A 23,093-nucleotide genomic window follows, 5' to 3' on the forward strand; every position below is an offset into this window, starting at 1 on the left:
GTAACCCAAGATAAATTCATGATGTTTAAAACCATTGACCAGAGAGATTGAGAGAAAGGGCAGCAAATGAGCAGGTGAGAGCATGTTTCCACATCAGTTTTACATAAAAAGCATCTATTAACCATAGTGATACCTCTCCTTTGAAGATTATCCAAAGTTAAAAGGCATTCTCTAGCAGCTTCCTAAGCAAAAAAGGAAATTCTAGGTGGAACCTTAGAATTATCCTTGTTGTTTCCTTTGTTATGCCTCTTGTAATCTATTAGCTGATTTTCCTTTTCTTTTAACGGTGCTGGGACTCAAGTGCTGACATAATTCTGTAAGTATATACAGTTCAGTCTATGTATAGATTACGTGCATTTATATGTCCAAATATTAGTTTTTTTGGAATGTCCAAAGAGTAGTTAGAATAGCATAATAGGAAACTACTTTCTTCCTCTATCTTTGTTTGACATTTGTTTCCAATATGGTACCAGAGCTGAGCCATGATTGCTGCATATTCTTCATAGCCAACCTTACCCTTGATAGTCTTTCTTGAGACCTTGTTCTAGCTGAAGAAAGAGTAGCATCATGCGATTTAATATTAGGTTATTCCACGCCAAAATCAAAGTTTTTTGTTCTGACAATGGCATGAAATGTGGACAGTGCTTCTTAGAGTATTTTGATTTCCATAGGCCGGTGCATCAGACTAATTGTGTTAATACTAGTACTCGAAATGAGGTTTTTGAGATAAAGAATAGGCACTTGTTAGAGTTTGAACTTTCATGTTCTCCATGGCTATTCTAAAGCCTTACTGGGGGGATAGAATATTTACAACATGTCTGATCAATCAGATGTCACTAAGATTCTTGGGTTTCAAAAGCCCCCTGGAAATGTTGCAAGTTACTAACTCCTATACTGTTTGCCCTAAGGTTTTGGTTGTCTGTCTTGTTCGTACCAAAACATAGAAAATTTGTACGGGAAACATAGGAAACTTAGAACTTTGAGCTCTCAAGTTTTTTTTTTTTTGTTGGGTATTCTGCCATGCAGAAATATGGGTTTCATATTTTGCTAATTGGAACCATATTTTACTCGACTCCAGTTACCTCTTTAAAGGAAGAATAGGGAAGAAGAAGAGGTAAAATTCCTGCTTAACAAGAGTCTTTCCTATCCATACTACCTACTTTTATTCCTTGTGAGGGTGGTGGCAACCCGAATGGTCTTGATCGTGGCAGACTAGATAGGTATGATATGAGATTTTATTCTAGCAACACAAGACTATTGAGCAAAGTTTACCCAACGAATTATAGATACTAGATTCAGTTCCTAAAGAGATACCCGCTAAGTTCAATGCTACTTATGATTCCCTTAACCTAGATTCCAACGGTGATGATCTTGATGTTCCTATAAGAGTTAGAAAAAGGAAGCTATAATTTTGTCTCATATAGTTTTCTATCCTCTACCTATATAACGTTCTTATCATCATTGTCTTCTTTTTATTTCATAGGATTGGCAAGAAGCTCTGAGGAGTTGAGAGTCAAAGGCAACTATAAGTGGAAGCAGAGTTTGGGAGATAAAATAAGAGGTTCTTCTCTCATTTCTTGCTTACTAAAATAGAGAGGGTGAGGTGCCATTTATAGGCACTCATTGCCCTGATGTCACACCAATGATGAGGGTATGAGAGAAAAACAGAAAAAGAAAAATAAGCAATAAATGTAACCAATTTTTGATGGTGATGTTGGACATTCCACCTGTCCAGAAAGAGTAAATACTAAACTACCATATTCTAACATTTTCTACACTCTCCCTCAATTTAGGTTACATATATATTGAGTAATTGTAGATTGGATATAATATTATTAAATTTTCCTGTTAGTAGTGTTTTCGTAAGGATATCAGCAGTCTGAAGATCAGTAGAAACATAATGTAGGGTAATGGTCTTGTCTTCTATCTTCTCTTTAATGAAATGACTATCAATCTCCACATGCTTGGTTCTATCATGATGCATTGGATCTTTGGCCATACTGATGATTGATTGATTATCACACTAGAGTTTCATAGGATTAGGAATACTAAAGCTTAGTTCAGATAGAATCTTCTTCAGCCATACACCTTCACATATTCCACGAGTAAAAGACCTCAATTCAGTTTCAGCACTACTTGTATATACAACTGATTGTTTCTTATTTCGCCAAGTGATTAGGTTGCCCCACACATATGTACAGTAGCCACTTGTTGATCTTCTATCAATCACTGATCTTGCCCAGTTAGCATCAGTGAATATCTCAATGTCTCTGTTTATTGTTTTCTGGAAGAACAACCCCTGACCAGGGGTTATCTTTAAGTACCTCAGAATCCGGTGAACGACACTCATATGTTCTTCAGTTGGTTCAGCCATAAACTGATTTATAGTGCTCACGACAAAAATAATATCAGGTCTGGTACGAGCAAGATATATAAGTTTGCTAACAAGTCTCTGGTATCTTTCTTTATTAATAGATTTGCTATCATTTTTGAGACCGATTTTGACATTGGATTCTATCGGTGTTCCTATAGGTTTACAACCAAGCATACCTGCTTCCTTTAAAAGATTTAAAACATATTTGCGTTGTGAAACAGAGATACATTTCTTAAATCGAGCTACTTCCATCTCTAGAAAGCATTGAAATCACCCAAGGTTTTTGATCTCGAATTCTGTGGCTAGAAACTTTTTGAGTTCTAGAATTTCTTCATCATTATCATCTGTTAAGATAATGTCATCAACATATACAAGTAGGATAGATTTCTTTCCCGTGACACTGCTTTTGGAAAAAAGGGTGTGATTAAATTGACACTGAACATATCCCATCTGTTTTACTGCTCTTGAGAATCTCTCAAACCATGCCCTTGGAGACTGCTTAAGGCCGCAGAGAGTCTTTTTTAGTTTGTATACCTTTTTAGACTCGATGCTAAGTACATGAGGGACTTGTATGTAAACTTCTTCTAGATCTCCATTGAGGAAAACATTCTTTACATCCAGTTGATAAAGAGGCCAATCAAGATTTGAGACCAAGGAGAATGGAACTCGTATTGTGTTATTTTTAGCAATTGGGGCAAAAGTTTCCTGATAGTCAATCTCATATGAGTGAGTGAAGCCTTTGGTAATAAGGCGAGGTTTATGATGGCTCACAGTTCCCTCAAGATTATACTTTGCGGTGAATATTCATTTTCCCCCTACAGGCTTTTTCTCTGAAGCTAATTCAGATAGTTCCTATGTCTCATTCTTCTCAAGTGTTGTGATCTCTTCTTGGATTGCGGCTTTCCATTCTGTGAGTTCAAGTGCCTCATGAACAGTTCTTAGGATACGGTTGTTATCGAGTTTATTAACAAGTGCATTGTATGGTGGAGACAACTTGTCATATGACACATAATCCTGTATGGGATGCATGGTGCAGGATCGGACACCTTTTCTCAAGACAATAGGAAGTTCAATATTAGTGTCAATATTAATCATTGAGTCGAAAATTTCATTACCTATAATATTATGTGTGCTTGGTATAGCAGTTGACTCATGACTTTGCGTGGTTGATTCAAGAATTCTACTATCTTGAGTTTTATTTTTTTTGGTGTACGCCTGTAGCTTACTTTTTGCAGGTAATGTGCCATCAGTATTTATGTCATTAGTATCTGTGGTAGGTTTCGGTTTTTGTATGATTTCCTAGATATGAATATTCTGGGAAGATGTCGACAAGATTTGAGGTGGAAGAGGGCTTATATCACACAACTGATATTTTTTAGGGAAATTCTCCTCCTGAATATTAGTTGTGGGATAAAATGGTTGATTCTAAAAAAAAATTACATTCATAGTATTGTAAAAACGATGAGTACCTGGGAAAAAATATTTGTATTCTTTTTTATTTGAGGAATAACCAACAAACACACATTTAAGAGTCCTTGAATCAAGTTTCCTCTTGAGGTGAGTGTAAATGTGAACATAAGCGGTGCAGCCAAATATTTTTAATTGGACAGTGTTTAAAACATGAGATTTTGGAAATGCCTGAACGAGAGTTTTATAAGAAGTTTTGAATTTTAGTATCCGAGTGGGCATTTGATTGATTTAGTAGGTAGTGGTAAGAATGGTTTCACCTCACAAAAATTTAGAAACATGGGTTGTAAACATCAATGATCTGGAAACTTCAAGAATGTGTTTATTTTTACTTTCAGCTATGCCATTTTGTTGTAGGATGTATATACAAGAGCTTTGATGGAGGATACCTTGATTTATTAAGATATTCTCCTAGGATGGATTCAAAGTATTCACATGCATTATCGGTTTTCAGTAGTTGTATTGTGGTGTGAAACTGGTTTTGAATTATATTATTAAATCTCTGAAATATTTGGCTCAATTCAGACTTTTCTCTCATAAGAAAGACATAGGTAATTCTAGTATGGTCATCAATAAAAGATACAAAGCATTTTTTTTCAGTAATGGTTTTGACTCATGAAGGTCCCCAAACATCATTATGGATTAGAGCAAATGGTTGTGTGGGTTTATATGGTATACTAGGAAAAAAATTGCGAATGTGTTTTGAAAATTGACACACTTCACATTGAAATGAAAATAGATTTTTATTTTTAAATAAAGTAGGAAATAATTGCTTTAAGTACAAAAAGTTTGGGTGACCTAATCAATGATGCCATAACATAATTGTGTGATCATCGTTTGAACAATTTATACAAACCAAATTATCACATACCGCGTTAGAAGCTTGTCTAATTGAGGTAGGTGGGTCAACTGTAAGATAGTAGAGAACTGAATCCATCCTAGAATTGCCAATCGTTTTTTCCGAAACCAAGTCCAGAAATACACTAGAATGATTGTCAAATTTCGCCATACAATTCATGTCTTTACACAATTTACTTATGGACAGTAGATTGCAATCCAAATTAGGCACATAAAAAACCGAGTTGAGTGTCAAGCAGGATGATATTTTTGTGGAGCCAATTCTTGCCACTCTAGAACTTGAACCATCAGCAATCTTAATTAATAAATCTTCCTTTTATTCAAGATAATCAGCAAGTAAGGACTAATTTCCTGTTATATGGTCAGATGCCCCAGAATCCACAAGCCAAATCTGTTTTTTATGGAATCATGTTGATAAACCAAATGGGTATTTACCTTTTTGGGCAACAGAGGCAGAGAACTTACCCAGACTTCCCATTTTTGACAAAAAAAGTTTCACCAATGCCTCCATTTGTTCTGGATTGAAAGGAGCACTTTCGGGCTGAACAGAAAGCTCTTCCGAAGTCATCAAGTTTTCGTGAGGTGTCTTGGTGATCCTCTTCTCTCCTGGTTTCTCATGAAGCTTCCAGCACTTCTCACGAACGTGCCCTGACTTTTTGCAGAACTTAAAGAACGGATGCCCTTTCTTTCCACAGGAATCAGAGACGCGAGAAGTAAGAGCAGAAGCGTTCTCACTCAGCTGAGTCGACTGAGGTTCTCCCAACATCAATTTCTTCCTGCTTTCTTCTCACCGAACTTCAGAGAAGACCTCACGAATACTGATAAGTGGTTTCGTGCTTAGAACTTGGCCCCGTACTTCATCCGGGCTTTTGTTGAGCTCCATGAAGAACCGGAAGATTCTTTTCTGTTCCACAATTTTTTTGTATTTCTTAGCATCTTCTGGGCAGCTTCATTGATGATATTCGAAGATGTCGAGATGCTGCCAGTTGCGAGTGAGAGCGTTATAATATTGAGTAATGTTCAGCTCACCTTGCCACCTCTCGTGGATGGTGGATTCGACTTCAAAAATTACTGAGGTGTTTTCACGGCTGGAGTAAAACTCACAAGCAGCTTCTTAGACTTCGTGAGCTGTCTCGTACACGAGAAAATTTTCACTGATTTCGGGAGTCATGGAGCTTAGCAACTAGGACATTACTATGCTGTTGTCGATTTTTCACGTTCAAGCATGTGGGTCATTCGATGGAGGTTCTGGAGTTTCTCCCGTGAGAGATTCATCACGTCCTTTTTCTCGAATGAATAGCCGCACATACGTCGACCATTGGAGGTAATTATCGTTATTGAGTCGGTGGCAGGTATGAATGATGAATGTTGCCCCACCATTCTAGTGTAGATGGAGTTGGGGAGATACGTACCCGAAATAACTTCGGGTGATGAAGAGTTTCGGTCATCCGTGGCCATTGAAGAATTTGGCGCACGTGGAAGGAGATTTCTGGATCAGAGAAGCTCTGATACCATGAAGATTTTAATGGAAGCAGAGTTTGAGAGATAAAATGAGAGGTTCTTCTTTCCTTTCTTGCTTACTAAAATAGAGAGGGTGAGGTGCCATTTATAGGCACTCATTGCCCTGATGTCACACCAAAGGTGAGCGTGTGAGAGAAAAACAGAAAAAGAAAAATAAGCAAGAAACATAACCAATTTCTGGTGGTGATGATGGACATTCCACTTGTTTAAAAAGAGTAAATACTAAACTACCCTTATTTTAACATTTTCTACAAAGAGTCTTAACAAAGAACGAGATGTGAAAACTTCTTAATCTTCCAGTGGGAATGAAACTAGTAAACTGCATGCGAGTGCGTACTTAAAAAAAGAATGAAACTGATAGAACTGTTGATAGATTCAAATTTTGGTAAGTGGCAGAGAGGTTGACTCAAGATTACAAGGTTGATTACCGAGATACATTTATCTCAGTTGCAAATATTGATATTAAGAATCCCCTTACCATGTTCGGCTAATCTTGACAGAAATTTACGGCAAGTTAATGTTAAAAATGCTTTTCTGTATGAAGATCTAGAGGATGAAGTCTATATAGAGGTTCCACCAGAATTTGACGTCAAGGAGACTGAAGATAAAGTGTACAGGTTAAAGAAAATACTTCATGTACTAAAGCAATTCATGAGAAGATGGTTTGCCAAGTTTAATACTGCCATAACTTCTTTTGGATATCGTTAGAGTAGTGTCAACAATACTCTATTCTTCAAAACATCATGATGGAAAGGTTATTATACTCATTGTTAATGTTGATGATAAAGTAATGACACGAGATGATACAAAAGAAATGATGAAGCTAAAAGAGTCTCTAGATTGATAATTCAACAAGGCAATGATTGGTGCTTTACATAATCCTGTTCAGCATTTTAGGAGTAAGCATTGAGATTGGTAGATATTTCCTAAAGGAGAAAATAAATAATGGTATTCTAGACATATACCATGCAACTTCTGGAGAACAGCTAGCTGACTTAGTCACCAAAGGCCTCAACAGTAAACACTTCCACAGATTTATGTAGAAGATAGGCATGTTGGACATCTTTGCACCATATTTGGTCATAACCCTAAAATCACCAGTTTCCACTTACGTTATCCGGCTTGTAAAGCACCAATGTGTCATTATAAAAAATAAATGTAATACTTCCTCAGACAACTCTCCTTCTCCTACCTTGAATCCTCTAAACAAGCATAGCTCCCTGACTCTCAATAGCAAATTATTCAGAACTTCCATAGCCACAATAAATAATAGGGGAGATAATGGGGTCTCCTTGTCTAAGACCTCCAAAGGTCTTAGGAAAAGGAGATAGGGACCCATTCACCATGACCGCGAAGGATGTTGTGGTGATGCAAGAATTGATCCACATATGCTATTTATCTCTGAAGCCAATTCTCGCTAGCATATAATCAATAAATCCCGAATTAATATGATCATAGGTCTTCGATGTCAAGTTTGCATAGCACTCTATATCTATTATTGAAAAGAAGATCATCCACAACTTCATTAGCCACTAGAACTGCACCTATAATTTGCCGCCCTTCAAGAAAAGCATGTTGACATTCCCTTACTACTTTATCCAATACTTTAATCATTCTCCTGGCTACTAGTTTGATAATAATTTTTGTATACACATCCCACTAAGTTTATTGTTGGAATTTCTTTAATATTCATTGCCCGCCCCATCTTGGCAATCACCAAGAATGTAGAGTGTAGAAATTTTATAAAAGACCATGCCTTATGCAATTCTTTAAAAACTCTATTATATCATTTTTCGTTATATACTAGAATCTTTACAAAAGACCCTTGTTAAAATCGTTAGATCTAGGGGCTTTATTCTTTCTGTAATGCATGAGCCCCTCATAAATTTCTTTTTCAGTGAATTCTCTTTCTAGCTAGTCACGACTCTACTCATCCAAAGAGTTAAAATTGAAACCATCCAATTTTTGTTTCCAGTCAAATTCCTTGCAATACAATATGCAAAAATGGTCCCTAACCCCTTGCCTCAAATTCTCATTGTCTTTCATCATCTTATCATCAAACGATCTCCTCCACATAGTTGGATCTCCTATGGTAGTTAGCCATGCAATAAAATTTTTTTATATTTATGTCCTCATCTTTTATGTATTATATATGTTTTTATCTCAAAAAATATTTATGTCCTCAACTTTTATCTACCTGGTTCTCGACTTTTGAGATATCTCTTCCATCTGTAGTCTATTTGCTAGCTCGAACTTTAGATATTCCCTTCGAGCCAAATCTTTGATAGATAATACATTTTTGGCTTCCATCTCATATATTGTCACAATTTCCTGAAACAACGATTCTATGTCCATGTTTTACTCTGTTCCTTCTCTTGACACCATTTCTTGGTTGTAGACTTCACAGCCTTTAACTTTTGTGCTAATCTAAAACTAGCATTGCCATTCACCACAATCCTTCCACCATTCTTCAAAATTTTCACAAAATTCATTCGCTCTTAATCGTTTGTCCTTGAATCTAAATGGATAAGAACTTTGTTTGATCCCTGATTCGAGATATATTGGAAAATGATCAGATATAACTATTTGCAACAATTTTTGACAAATACCTGAGACTTGAAGTTAACAAGAGACTGACACTAGAAACCCATCAATATTAGAGCGCATGGGGATGGTTCTCTAATTAGACTACGTTTACTTACCTCTTGTGAAGGGCAAGTCCACAAGCTCCAGTCTATCAAGGATCTCCTTGAATTCTTCTGTGCAAATCCTCAAAAATTGATCCTCTGTCCTTTCATATTTACCCAAGATTATTATTTTTTTTTATGATAAAAAGTGTAAAGTGTGTAATAACAAGGTACCAAAAAGAGGGTACCAACTCATGTACAAAAAATTTACAATGTGGTTAGAATATCGATTAAATTTCCAAGATCCTCATCTCCAATAATATCATGACCTAACAAGCTGGTCTTAAAATAGTATATCCACCTATCTCTTAATTTATACAATCCTACTTCTTTACTCTCAAAATCTCTAACATTTCTTTCTTTCTCAAGGACCCAAAAAAATGGTTAATGGAATCAGATTGACAACATTTCTTTTGACACTTGAACCTTTCCACGTCCAGATTTCCCCATAAACAGACCTAACCATTACCCAATCAATCCTCAATAATTCATAGATCATGCTCCACAAACCATATGCAATAGGACACCATCGAAGTAAGTGCTTGCATGATTCATTCATACAAAGATAACATCTGTTTACAATAATCTGCCCCCTGGCTCTTAATTTATCAATGGTGAGGATACTCTCCCTGCAAACTTCCCAACCAAAAAAAGCTACTCTTGGAGGCACCATAGCTTTCCAAGTCTGCTTCATTGGAAAGTTTTGAAGACCACCATCAGCCCAACTACTCAGATATCTGTAATAAGACCCAACAGTGAATTCACCCTTCTTATCCAGCTTCCAAACAACTGATCCAAATGAGATTTCACATCCTGTGCTGCCAGGATCTGTTGTATCTTTTTATATACATTAATTTCCCAATAATTTAGATTTCTAGACACGTTTACCGACCATTCAACACGTTTGTTATAAATCCGATATGCTTCTTCAACCACCAACAACTTAGATTATGCAATTTCATAAATCCTTGGGAACTTATTCATTAGGCAGTCCTCACCAATCCAATTGTCAAGCCAAAATTTGATTTTATTACCTTTCCCAAGTCTCCACTTAATACATTGCAGAAATCGAGGCCACTGCATCATGGTCTAGTGGATCTATCCCCACCTCTGTCTGCACTTTGATCACCCCAGCTAACAGCCACAATTTTTCTCCACATTTTGTCTTCCTTATTTAAGAATTTTCATAGCCATTTGCCTTGAAGAACTACATTCATATTAACTAAAAACTAAAGATCCAATTCCCAATCCACCTTTATTGAACGGTCTTTTGATATCCTCCCATTTCACCAAGTGATACTTCCAATTCCCTTCCTCATCTTCCCAAAGAAATCTACCTTGTATAGCTTCCAGCTTCTTGGCAATTTGTATTAGAATTGTGAGAGTAGAGAGATGGTATATAGGAAGCTTTGCCAATGTACTTTTAATTAAAGTAAACCTCTACCCTTTGAAAGAAATCCCTCTTCCATCCCACAAGCCTATTTTCAAACAATTCAATAACTGGTTTTCAAGTGATTTGAACTTTGCATTTAGCACCCAATAGGACCCCAAGATATTTCATGGGAAAATTCACCGGTTTACACCCCAGAACCCTTGCAAACTCACTGCCATCACCTTTACCTCCAGTCCTGGAAAGTTTAGATTTATTCAAATTTATGTTAAGCACAGAAACTGCCTGGAAGTAAAGAAGAACGCATTGCAGGTGCAATAAATTTCTAGCATCCGGGTGGCAAAAAATATCATCTAGACAGTCTCATTTCTGTTTACTAGCTTCGAAGTCCTTCCACAACAAAACTCTCTCTCTCTCTCTCTCTCTCTCTCTCTCCCTTCTCCTTTGTTATAAATGCAAGTAAATATTCATTTCCTTCTCCTGTTTCGATCCTTAAACAGACATGATTTAGAACACTTCCCCCTTATGTACTCTACACATCTAATAGCGTCCTCATTCTATGGTATCAAAATTGCGGTGATGATCCTCTAGCAAGTAAATCCTTCCAATCATTTTCTTATGATAATATAATTTTATTATGCTATTACAATAAATACAACTATATGATTAAAAAGTCTAGAAATAATATTGTATTCTCATTGAATAATACGTCCCCATATATATAAGTACTAGGGATAAGAAAAAAGAAATTCATTATAAAGGGTGTATTTCACTTTAATACCCTAGTATATTTTATTTTAATATCCTTTAATCTAGTTTAACTATAATTACACATAAAGTACATTCTTTAACATTCCCCCTCAAGTTGAAGAATAAATGTCATCCATCCCCAGTTTGGTAATAATAGCTTGAAAAGGTAGACTATTAAAGTTTTTAGTCAACACATCTGCAAGTTGTGATTTGGAAGTGCATAAGAAGTATATATTAGATCTTTCTAACTTCTCTTTGTTAAAATATCTATCAACTTCAATGTTTTTTCTTTGTTATACTGTACAGAATTGTGAGAAATGTTTATTGCCGATTTGTTATCACAATAAAGGCATATTTGACTATCCTACTTGATTCTTAGATCTTCTAGGAATTCAACCACAGTAACTTACATACCCATTAACAATTATTCGGAATTCTGACTCTACTCTTAATCTTACAACTATATTTTGCTTTTTATTCCTCTAAATGACCAAGTTACCTGTAAGGAAGGTACAGTAACGTATAGTAGATTTTCTGTCTACTATTGATCTTGCATAGTCTTTGTCAGTGTAAACTTGAAAGATCAATTTATCATTCTTTTTAAATATTATGTTGTCCTCTGTCGTTCCCTTTAGATAGTGTAATACTCTTTAGAATTATGCATGAACTGACTTATTACAATCATTGTTGTGTGATAGGTAAATCAATCTCCCAACTAGTTTTTATTACATCACTTTATTTATTTTTGTATCCTGTTCCGCTAATCCCAACTTCTGCTAATCCCAACTTATAATTAGGGTCAACAAGTGTACTACCTAGTTTACATGCTAGTTTACTTGTATCTTTCAATATATGATTTATGTATTTCTACTATGAGATGAAAATTCCTAATTTTGAATGAGTTACTTCGATAATTAGTAAGTACTTATGTTTTCTCAATTCGTTGATTTCAAACTCTTTGGCTAAACAACGCTTAAGTCTAGGTTTTTCTTCTTTATCATCCATTGTCATTATAATATCATCAACATATATTAGAATAACAGTAATTCTCATGAATCTGAGTGCTTGATAAGTAGAATGTGATCTCTCTGATTCTGTTTGTATCCCATGTCTAACATTACTTCAGAAAACTTATTAAACCACGCCTTAGGTGACTGTTTGAGCCCATAAAGTGCTTTTTTAACTTTATACACATTGTTTATGTCCGTTTTGTTGGTAAATTCTGGTGAGATTTCTATGTAGATCTTTTCTTATGACTCTTTGTGCAAGAATGCATTTTTGATATCAAATTGTTGTAATGGCAGCCGAAGTAAGCAGTTAGAAATAGCAAAACTCGCATTGTATTCACTTTTTGCAACGGGCATGAATGTCTCTTCATAGTTTATTCCATAAGTTTGGATATGACCTTTGACTATTAGTCTTGCTTTATACCTTTCAATTGTTCTATTTGCTCTGTATTTTACATTGCGGGTTGTTTTCCTTTGGACAAGTCTTCTATGTCTTAAGTATCGTTCTATTTTAGTGCTCGCATTTCAACAATCATGAGATTTTTTCATTTCTCATAAAATAATGTCTTAAATACAATGTTAGGAATAAAACTCAGCGTTAAGACTCATGAGAAAAGTTTTGTGAGATTATGAATATTTATCAAAGAACACAAATTTTCAAGTAGGATACCGTTGATATTTGGTGCATTCCCTAATTCCTTTATGAATTGCAAAAAGTACATTGATATCACTTTGGGTAGGGTTTTTGGGACATATCTTAGTTCAAAAAATTGTTTTTGATGTTTGACCATGCCTTAGCTCTGGGCCTAGGTTCTTCCTCCTTGAATACAAATAAGTAAATTTCGGGTCATGTAAGGCTTCTTGGGTAGACTGACTATGAGAGTTTTCTTCTAGTGGTGTAGGTGGTAAAGCTGGTGTAGGTGGTAATTATTGAAAATTTACGTCCATTGAAAGATTTGTACCCTTATCTTCCAACATAGGCTCCCCATGGAGATAAAGTTAGATAAAATTAGGATTTTGTCTCAATAAAGGTAACATCTGCATGTTTATAAAATTTATGTATAGATGGATGATAGTACTTGTACTCCTTTTGGGAAGAGGAGTACCCAATAAATACAAATTTTAAAGCTCTAGGGTCAAGTTTCCTTCTCTAGTGGGTATTGATATGAACAAATGCGATACACCCAAATATCTAATGGACTAAATAATTTATGATATTGACCTCTAGATAAAATTTGGAAACGGTTTCGAAAGGGCTCTTAAAATTAAGAACACTAGAAGGTAATCAATTGATATTTCATGTAGCAGTAAGGGCTGCTTCCTCTCAGTACTATTTAGGAACATGGTTCTGGAATAAGAAGACTCAAATAGTTATAAGGATGTGACTATTCTTTCGTTCTACTACTTTATTTTGTTGTGGAGTGTGGACATATGATGATTCATAAAATAATTCTTTCTTATCTATAAAAGGAGGACTGTGTATGATTAAAAAGTATTTTGTATTATCAGTGTGGAATCTTCTTATATGGGTTCTAAACTGAGACTTAATAATTTTACAAAATTATGTAACTCACATTAGATTTTTGTTTTAAGTAAAAAAAGTTGCATGACTTGTGCAATCATCATTGAATGATACAAACCATCAAGGCCCAAATATATTAGGAGGATGGACAGATCCCTAAATATCATCATAGGTTAATGAAAAAGGAATGTTGCTTTCTTTCATTGTTATTGGGAAATGTTATACGCTTATATTTAGTAAATTCACGTGCATCGCAATGTAAATTTCTACCAACAGAGTTTTTAAAAAAATATAACCTTCAAAATAAAGAAGAAAGATGATCAAGTTGTTTGTGGTAGAGCCAGAGTTTGGTGGTATAGTCTGTAGTAATATCAGAGAAAGATAGCCTAGGTGCATGCAAGTAGTATAATCCGTTCCTGCCTTTAGTATGTCCAATCATTTTCCTTGAGTTTGAGTCCTAAAAATCACAATGAGATGAAAAAAATGTTATTTTGCAATTCAGCTCCTTAGTTAAATTAGTGACTAATACAAGATTAGAACAAAGTTTAGAGACATGTAGCACATTTTCATGAAGTAGATTAAGGCTAATCTTAATAGTACAAATCCCTGCAATGGTGTTTAGATACTCATCCATAGTAAAATTTTCGTATTACTTGGGCATGAGAAATACATGTAAAAGTATTTTAAGGATTGATCATATGATCAGTGGCCCCTCAGTCTGTAATAAGTTATTTCTCAAATGATGTAGATGAAACATGTAAACCATGTGGGTGGGAAAACATATCTGAATGTGCTGATAGACCTTTACCTGTTGACTTCTCCAGGTCCTTAAACATGGGTTTTAGCCATTGAATTTCAGCATTGGATTCACTTAGGTCAGTAGTTTTCTCGTCCTGGAGATTAACTAGGATTGTCTCTGAGGCTTCTGTGTGGAGATTTGTACTCCCATTCTTTACTTGAGGTAGTGGGCTTCAGGTGGAGTTTCCAACATTTTTTCTTGGTATGTCGAGACTTCTTACAAAAGGTACACTATAAATTATCCTTATTGTCTCCCAAGTTTTTATTATTACTTGGCTCTTTCCCTTGTTGATGTGGTTTGGAGTCTTTAGTCGTCATTGCTGATTGTCAGTAGCGTGAGTTTCTAACATAACCCCTCTGCTGCTCGCTTCAGCAATAACCAAAGATATTACCTCATTTAGATATGACATTTTTTCTTTTCCCAAGATCTGAATTCTTACTTGATCATATTCTTCATTGTCTTGTCATGAATTGATATGTTGTCTTTCTTTACCATCTTCTTTAGGGTAGTGATATCTTTGCTATGTTCCACAGTGAAGCAATGATATTGATCAAACTACTACCATCAATTTTTTAATACTCTGTGACCGGTTTATTTCCCTGTTTTGCTGACTAAGTTTTTATAGTTAGATCATAGATTAAGGCTGTATCTTTTATCTTGGAATAAGTTTATCTGGTTGAATCTTATATTTCTTTTGCATTGGGTAAGAACATAACAGATTGCTTATCTTTGGTGTGATTGAGTTCCAGAGCCAAGCCATTATCATCAGATTGTCTCCATCCCATGCATCAAAATTTGGGCCTCTCAGTTTTGGTCCGGTGCGCAGAATATGAATGATTTTTAATCTTCCTTTTAGAATGGTTCAAATTAATTGTGACCAATGCAAGTAGTTTTTTTTCCACTGAAGTGATAAGCAACATGGATCAGCTTGAATTCTCCATTAGTTTCTACAGAATTTTTCATATGGGAATTTGTGTCAGTGATTTGAAATGTAGACTCTGACAGACTTCAAGTTTTAGGCAATTAAGGTCAATTAAATAAAGCAAAGAATAAGGAGTTTACCAACTGAACAGTGGCTATGATGTGGATGATTAATGGTGACTGTAATCAAAATGCGGCTGGACAGAGGTGGCTGTGTGACAGGAGCATGGCTGGGAAGCGCATAAGCATTAGGGCGGCAGACGCAGCTGGAAGTCTGCGCGGCTACAGGTAGCTGGCTGGCGCAACTGCTGGCTTGCGGCTGCTGGTGATATTGACTGGCTTCTTTCCGACTATTAAGACCAGTGGTGGCTGGTGTACTGACCAGCTGTATGAAGGCTGGTCCCCTTCGGGGTTTTTTTTTTTTCCGACAATAAAAACCGAATAGGAGTTGCAAAAGAGTTTAAGATTTCTAAATCTGAGGCTATATGTCATGAATAGTTGTATTGTATTCTCATTGAATGGTACATTCCTGTATATAAAAATTCTAGGGATAAGAAAAATAAATATTACAATTAATTACAAATGATATGTTTTATTTCAATATTTCAGTATATTTTACTTTAGTACTCTGTAACCTAGTTTAGCCTTATTATACATAAGGTACATTCTTTAACAAAAAATATAAACAAAATAAAACCTTCACTGCTCCTGAATTTCCCTATCTAGAGAGGGCATTGTGAAATCTGCATACAACAAATTGTAATCTCAAAACAAGGTGAGTTTTAGATCCTTTTGGTACCAGATTCGGAAAAGCAAGGCTTCTTGCATTTCTTCATATTTTTTTTTCTACTGAATAATCTAAGTTTTCCCAAACTATTAAATCAATTAGTTCTCGATCAAGTGGGCAACACTCTGAGAAATAATGAAGTCTCTCGAAGTTTCAAGAAATCTTGCAATCTTAACTTTGGCCACCTTTTTTTTGCAGAAATTCATTCATTGGCAATTTGGCCCTTTTCTATGAAATGGAAGAGAAGCTTCGCCAGGTTCATATAATTTCTATGAGTTTTACTTTTCTTTCCATGTTTTTTGAGATTTTCTGCTTTAAAAATGCTTGAATTCAATCCCATGTCTCGAAAGATAGAAAAAAGAGATTTTGCCAATAAAGATCGTGGTGTTTCCTATCTTCAATTATTTTATTCAAGATGATATTTTAATATTTCTTGAGTTGCATATGATCCCTTAATATTATCATTATGTTTATTTGTTCTAATCTTTATTTCTTTCTGGTGAACAATGAAATATGGCACAATTGCACCCAGAAAAATATTATATTATGGATATAATAAAATGCTGGTATGAAGGTACAATAGCTCTAGCAGAAGAAGGTGCACAAATTGACATTAGGATGCTGATATATCAATTACATCTGATAAAACCTAATATAATGGCGCTTACTTTTTAGAGTGCACAAACTCCAGGTTCTTTGGTAGACCCAGTAAAATTTTGAACAAAACAAATGGCTACCCTGGCTGAGAAAATATTATATTTCTCTTTCATATTTTGAAGTGTTTGTGTTCTTCAAAAAAGTGTTTTGAAATGTTTGTCTCATCATCCTTCATAATCAGTCATTTTTCTTTCTTTTAGCTTTTTGCCACTTTATATTTCAATTTGTTACTGATCATTCAACCTCAAGATTTAACACCATTTTCTCCCACCATAAAAGCAGTTGTGCTTATAATTGGTTAGCCATGCTCCCCTTTGTTATTCACTCCAGCTAATTGGTTAGGTTCATTGGTGGTGTCAAGAGAGTAAGCAACCAGGCATTGAGGCCAAATCCTTCATCCTCACTGTTAAGGAAGGGGGAAATTGTTTCAACTTCAACACCGCTTGAAATTTTCAAGAGAACAAGTTCCAGATATCTGCATGGCAAAGAGGGCACAAGATAGTTAATGACTCTCTCAGGAATATAGAGGGAGGGGAAAGAGCTAAGAAACTTTTGAAGCTTCATTCTTGAACTAATAAAATAATTTCTAAAATCACTTCAGAAATATTCCACACATTAAGTTCGTATTTAACCTGCAACTAATATGAAACTTATTAGAAGCCTCAAGTGGGTAGAATATAGAAAATATATAAAGCTTAAAAGAAAATTATTGTATGTGACAGAACGAGGCAGCACTAAATTGAAACCATCTTGTTTGTTCTTAAACTTTTCCCGGTCACCCTTATTTCATTTTCCGATCCCAAAAAAAATGACCCCAAGGATGTGGCTGTGGATCAGAGTCATCCTTTTAACCAATGAGGATGCGCTTGATTGCTGTGAATTATCAGCTGTGTTATATGATTTTCGTGTTCTATAGCTGTTCGGTTTGATATGCTTATTGTCAACTGATGTCATTCTCTATTTGTCATAGATACTAACTTTATAGTTGTTATTAATGTTTATGCATGTTTGGTTGCAGGGGCACAACATTGTTTTGATGTCCAACCACCAAACTGAAGCAGACCCTGCTGTTATTGCATTATTACTTGAAGCAACAAACCCAAGTATTGCTGAGAACATGGTGAACTTATCTTTCTATTCTGAGCTTATTCAAAAGACTTGTCTGCATTGAAAATGATTGCGTAATCAACGCATGTGTCGTCCTGCAGAACTATGTGGCAGGGGATAGAGTTCTTACAGACCCTCTCTGCAAGCCCTTCAGCATGGGAAGGTACTCCAATAATTTTGTATATTTATCAATGTAATCTGATTAGAAGCTAATTTAATTATGAGTAAGAAAATTTGTGTGTGAATTTGTAACCTTTTGGATTTATCAGGAATCTCATATGTGTGTACTCAAAAAAACACATGTACGATGTTCCCGAGCTTGTTGAGATGAAAAGAAAAGCAAATACACGTAGTTTGAAGGAGATGGCTTTACTATTAAGGTATTCATATCTTTTTTTCTTAATTTTTTGTTTATTTGTTTTCTTTTCAGTTTTTCTGACAGAGATTAGGATATACATAAAGATCTCTTACACTTCTGGAGTTTCTTGTAAATAATATTCTTGAGGAGAAGTCGTTTTCGAAGTAGTCGTACCTCAGTTTACAAGAAAAACCTTAAATTTGTGGATTTCGAACTTCTGACTTTTTAATGTCTGCTAATTTTATTCATTTTAAGTTGGTTTCTTTTGATCTTGAAAACTTTACCATAGTAGAAAGTATCCTCATGCGGGTAGGACTGACTAACTATTGGTTACCTGTTAGTGTGTTCTTTCCTGCTCCAGCAATTTATGGTGGCAACAGCATTATTTTGGTGAAAGACCTTCGTTATCTCAGTGTATAGTTTGGTAGTTTATTTTTCCATTTCAAAACAGAAAGTCAGGGTGTATTAGTTTTTTTGAGATATACTATGGATATGAAGTTGCATTTTAGACTTCGATTTGTGTATAATTTTTCAAATGCAATGCACATGCTTAATGACTAGTAAGTTAGTTTCTTTGCTTTTTCAATGGAGAGTAGTTTCTTTACTTTTTCAATGGAGAGTCTCAGTCCATTTACCATCAGCTTTCTGATCAAATTTACTTGAGTGCAGGGCCGGATCACAAATAGTGTGGATTGCACCTAGTGGAGGCAGGGATCGCCCAGATCCTCTTACCGGAGAATGGAATCCAGTAAGTTTCTGCACCTTCTACCTTTGGCCGACTTAGGGAATTCTTAGTTCTGATATGGTTCAATTCTTGTGTAATTCCTATATTAACTAATCTTGATATTGTAGTTCCATTTTCAAGTTTAAATCCCCGTCCTCTCATTTTCAATTCTCTAGGGTAGATTTCCAGTTACTCTTATTACCATTTCATCTTATTGTTTAAAGGGTTCGGAAATGGATGGAAGATATTATTACTACCAGAACATGGGTTGTTTTGATTCCTAGTTCTTCTATCCTTGTTACCTGTATTTTGTGGGATCTAGGAACAGTGCTCTGATTACATAGTGCTTCCTTTTACCTAAAGACTGAGGTCCTGAAAAACTGGTTTTACCCTGGCTAGTCCTTCATGATTTTGTTGAATGTCCTCATTGATACAAGAGTGTAAATTTTTGTTTTCTTTTCGGCAAGAAGTTAGTGATATTATTTTGTCAATACTTTTAATGTCACTCTTTTTTCTGAAATGTAAAGTGTGAATTGTATAGATGTAGGCAATAATTTCAATATCACTTACACTCAAGAAAAAGAAAAGAAATACTTATGTCCCAAATATGTAGAGTATGTGGGATGCTGCATTTTGCCAAAAGTAAAACTAGATGATTACAGATTTGTTTGCTTAGATGACTAATGAGTTCGATGGACTAAATATGTTAGGTGGTTGATTATTGTTTTTTGTCGTTTGCTTTGTAAGATGTCTAAAATACAACAGTTGGTAAAATATCAAATATATTTCTTTTGTTGATTTTTGCTGTTTCACCCTGGTATATTTGGTCTTTGTGATATTACATAGGCTGCTGCTACTCTTTGGGTCTTCTCTATGGTACCAAAAGATAACAAATATTAAAACCTGTTCTTCATCAGCAGTATATTATTTGTCATATCATTGTTAGGGTGTCATTATATTTTTATGTACTGATATAAGGGGGTCAGGCGCCCTTTGATTCTTCTTCAGTGGATAATATGAGAAGGCTTGCTGAACATTCTGGTGTTCCAGGACATATTTACCCATTGGCCTTGTTGTGCTATGACATCATGCCCCCTCCACCTCAGGTGTGTACTTGTCATTCTCTTTCTTTACGCTCTTCCTCCTTTTGTGACTTAATTGCACTTGTTCAGGTAGAGAAAGAAATTGGGGAGAGAAGAGTAGTTTCCTTTCATGGGGTTGGGTTATCCTTAGCACCAGAAATAAGCTTCACTGAAATCACCGCTGCTTGTGAAAGCCCTGAAGAGGTTGGTTAAATTTATTCCAATGGATATCCACTTCACAGCTTTTCGTTATAGTTCCTGATATTTTTGTCTTTGGCATTTTATATATTATCTTTTATCAGTTTTTTTTTTTCGTGTATACCAATATTAAATCGGGGAAAAGCAGGGTTGTTGGGCACTCAATTCCATTAGAGAAATTAACAGTTTTATTCATAAGCTGTCTGTTCAAACTAACATCCGTAACTAATATATTGTTCATAAGTAATACTTCTAACCAAAAGACTACACTAATGTAAACCTATTTGAGTAGTTCCTAAATAAGCTTAATATCCCAAATAATACATAAATATTGTAGTTACAGAGATATCCCATCATATTGAAATATATCAATCAATTGACTTTTTGTACTGCATCAGTTTCCCAATAACTTCTCTGCTGTGACTATTTGTATGTGGTGTGTGCAACTTGCATGTAATTGTAGCTTAAGATGTGGGGAATCTCTCTTCAAACTCGTCTCATATTAGCAAGTTGTATGTAATTGTAAGCTAAGATGTGGAGAATCATCTCCCTTCAAACACATCTCCCGTTGTCATTGTCATTTTTCAAACGATGTTTTCATTTTCAGCAACTTGAAATATTTTTGTATGTAAGCATGTTTGAACTTAGAAGATAAAAAAATCAGAAATTTTTTTCATGTATCAAATGGAGTATTAATGCTGAAAAGCTAATTTATGCTTTAGGATTAATACAGATTTCAATGTGGCTTAGATTCAAGTCTATTCTATTCCTAGATCCTAATCATTAAATATGTAAATCTAATGCTTAAATATTTGGTGCATAATTAAGTTGCTCAACTCATCTTCAATCCCACAATGATCTATTCATGTTCTCATTTTTTTTTTTTAAAAAGGTATTGCACTCCCACTTGTCAATAGAGGAATTAGAAAACTTGTAAATTAGATTGATAATGAAATTGATTTGGAATTGATTTTTTATTCAAAATCCTATTGCATTTGTACTGCATTTGTACTGCATTATCATTCTCATCCATAGAATTGAAATTTAAATCAAATAAGACTGGAGTACAGGATTATATACATTCCTAATCTACAACTTAATGTTTTAGAAGGTGCCAATAGGAATCTGATACTATAGAGCTCTCGCATGCCCATCTTGCAAATCAATATATGAAATTTTTTACTAGTGCACCTTTGGTGAAAGTATTATCAAGTTGGTCTTAAGAGATTACATAATATATGTCTATGAGACCACTGCTTATCTTTTCCTTGATGAAGTATTAATCGATCTCAATATGTTCTCTTTTGTCATATTAGATTGGGTTGTCTGAAATCTTGATTGTAGCTTTCTTGTCCCAATATAGTGTTAGACCTTTTGTATCTACTATATTTAACTCGCATATTTGTTATTGGAATTAAGTATAATTCGCACAAACCTTTCATCATAGCTCTGAATTTGTGGTATGCACTGGTCCTTGCCACTACTAACTATTTCTTCTCCAAATAAGCAAGTTACCATCTACAAAATAGATTATGTTTTTGCGGAGAGATACAGACCATTCTCTCTTATTTGGCCACCTCAATGAGAAAGTATCTCAAATCCTTGATGTAAAGGCCCAAACCCCATTTTTAGGATTTCGGCATTTAGTCCGATCATAATAATTTAGTAATACTGAAATTATCATTGCGCAGAAGAATTAAAGATTTAAAGGTTACATTTTTTGTACATTTACTTAGAATATTCAAATAGGGGCTACTGAAATGTTTAAAACTTAAAACGAAAGATAGCTACTACTATAATGATTAATCTCAATTCAAATATGGCAGGACGGATAAGGATGATGTTCTAATCTATTCTCTCACTATTCTGAATCTGGATCTTGATTGTCATGATCTAAAATTGTAATAAGAAGGGGGTGAGCAACACTAACCCAATAAAATTGCCAAAAATCTTACCGCCGACACAGTAACTAAAGGATTGTAGAAAATATAAAATGACCGATAGAGCATTCACTTTGTATTAAAAACCATATTGGTGCGGTCATACCCTTCCTTTTTATGGAAAACAATTTATTTCTTACTTTCTTATTAGACAACTTTCATGCAAAAACATTTAGATATGTTCAGGAATATAATAAAATGTTATTAATGGTTTACCATTCCTTTAGCCATCTTATAATATTATTTTCGTCCACCGGTATCTATGGGCCCCATAGGGATTCCTCCTACTCGTGGATATCTACGTTTCTTTCACAAATATCGGCCGTTCCCACATCCCGTCCGTTAATGAGTGTACCTAATGATATTTAAGGACTCGAACTCTCATTCAGAATCTTGATCACCTCCCACTGTGTAATGATAAATAATTTACAGAAATGTCTCGCATAGCAAATATTTAAGGATTCAAAAGTACATCCCTTACACACTTAATTTTAAAATGTCTAAAATTCAAGAGATGTGTCTAAGTCATGAATTAAATACTTACTACAATGAAATGAACAACTTCAACTACTGTCTAGATTTAGGTAAGTTAGAGTGGAACAATCTCCTAGCAAATCTCTCACCATTTGGGAGCGAGATCTTAAACATCTTGATCTGAAAAAGATAATAAATTGGGTGATTTACATTAGCTCAATAAAGATATAAAAACCAAACAATAGAATGGCTCATTAAAGTGTTGTAGAAAACAGTAAAACAGCCAATGTAACATTTACCTTAATAAAACTAACTTTAAACTTAGAAACATGTTTAATTTCCTCACTTCATACTCCTATTCCTCTAATGCAGAGTTCCCATTATTGTTTTTTATTACAATCTTATGCTCTCTTATAATTACCATCATATTTTATCAAATTTATATTCAACTAATTTTGTTTACATTTACA

General features: G+C 34.8%; 1 protein-coding gene across 11 annotated transcripts in view; it reads left to right on the forward strand.

The window, feature by feature from the left end:
- ATS1 (phospholipid/glycerol acyltransferase family protein) overlaps window positions 1-23,093 on the forward strand; it is a 50,198-nt gene that overhangs the window by 9,183 nt on the left and 17,922 nt on the right. For all 11 annotated transcript variants that reach the window (XR_015817981.1, XR_015817983.1, XR_015817980.1 and 8 more), the window contains exons 5-11: window positions 16,282-16,339; window positions 17,759-17,860; window positions 17,949-18,010; window positions 18,117-18,227; window positions 18,875-18,953; window positions 19,916-20,035; window positions 20,102-20,215. Coding sequence is in view for 5 of the 11 variants with exons in the window: in XM_088216395.1 (XP_088072521.1) it covers window positions 16,282-16,339; window positions 17,759-17,860; window positions 17,949-18,010; window positions 18,117-18,227; window positions 18,875-18,953; window positions 19,916-20,035; window positions 20,102-20,215 (646 nt within the window). In the remaining 6 variants the exon portion in view is untranslated. The remainder of the gene's footprint in view (window positions 1-16,281; window positions 16,340-17,758; window positions 17,861-17,948; window positions 18,011-18,116; window positions 18,228-18,874; window positions 18,954-19,915; window positions 20,036-20,101; window positions 20,216-23,093) is intronic.

This window comes from Carica papaya, chromosome 3 (genome assembly GCF_054855325.1).
Source record: "Carica papaya isolate Zhongbai chromosome 3, ASM5485532v1, whole genome shotgun sequence".
Classification (NCBI taxonomy): Eukaryota; Viridiplantae; Streptophyta; class Magnoliopsida; order Brassicales; family Caricaceae; genus Carica; species Carica papaya.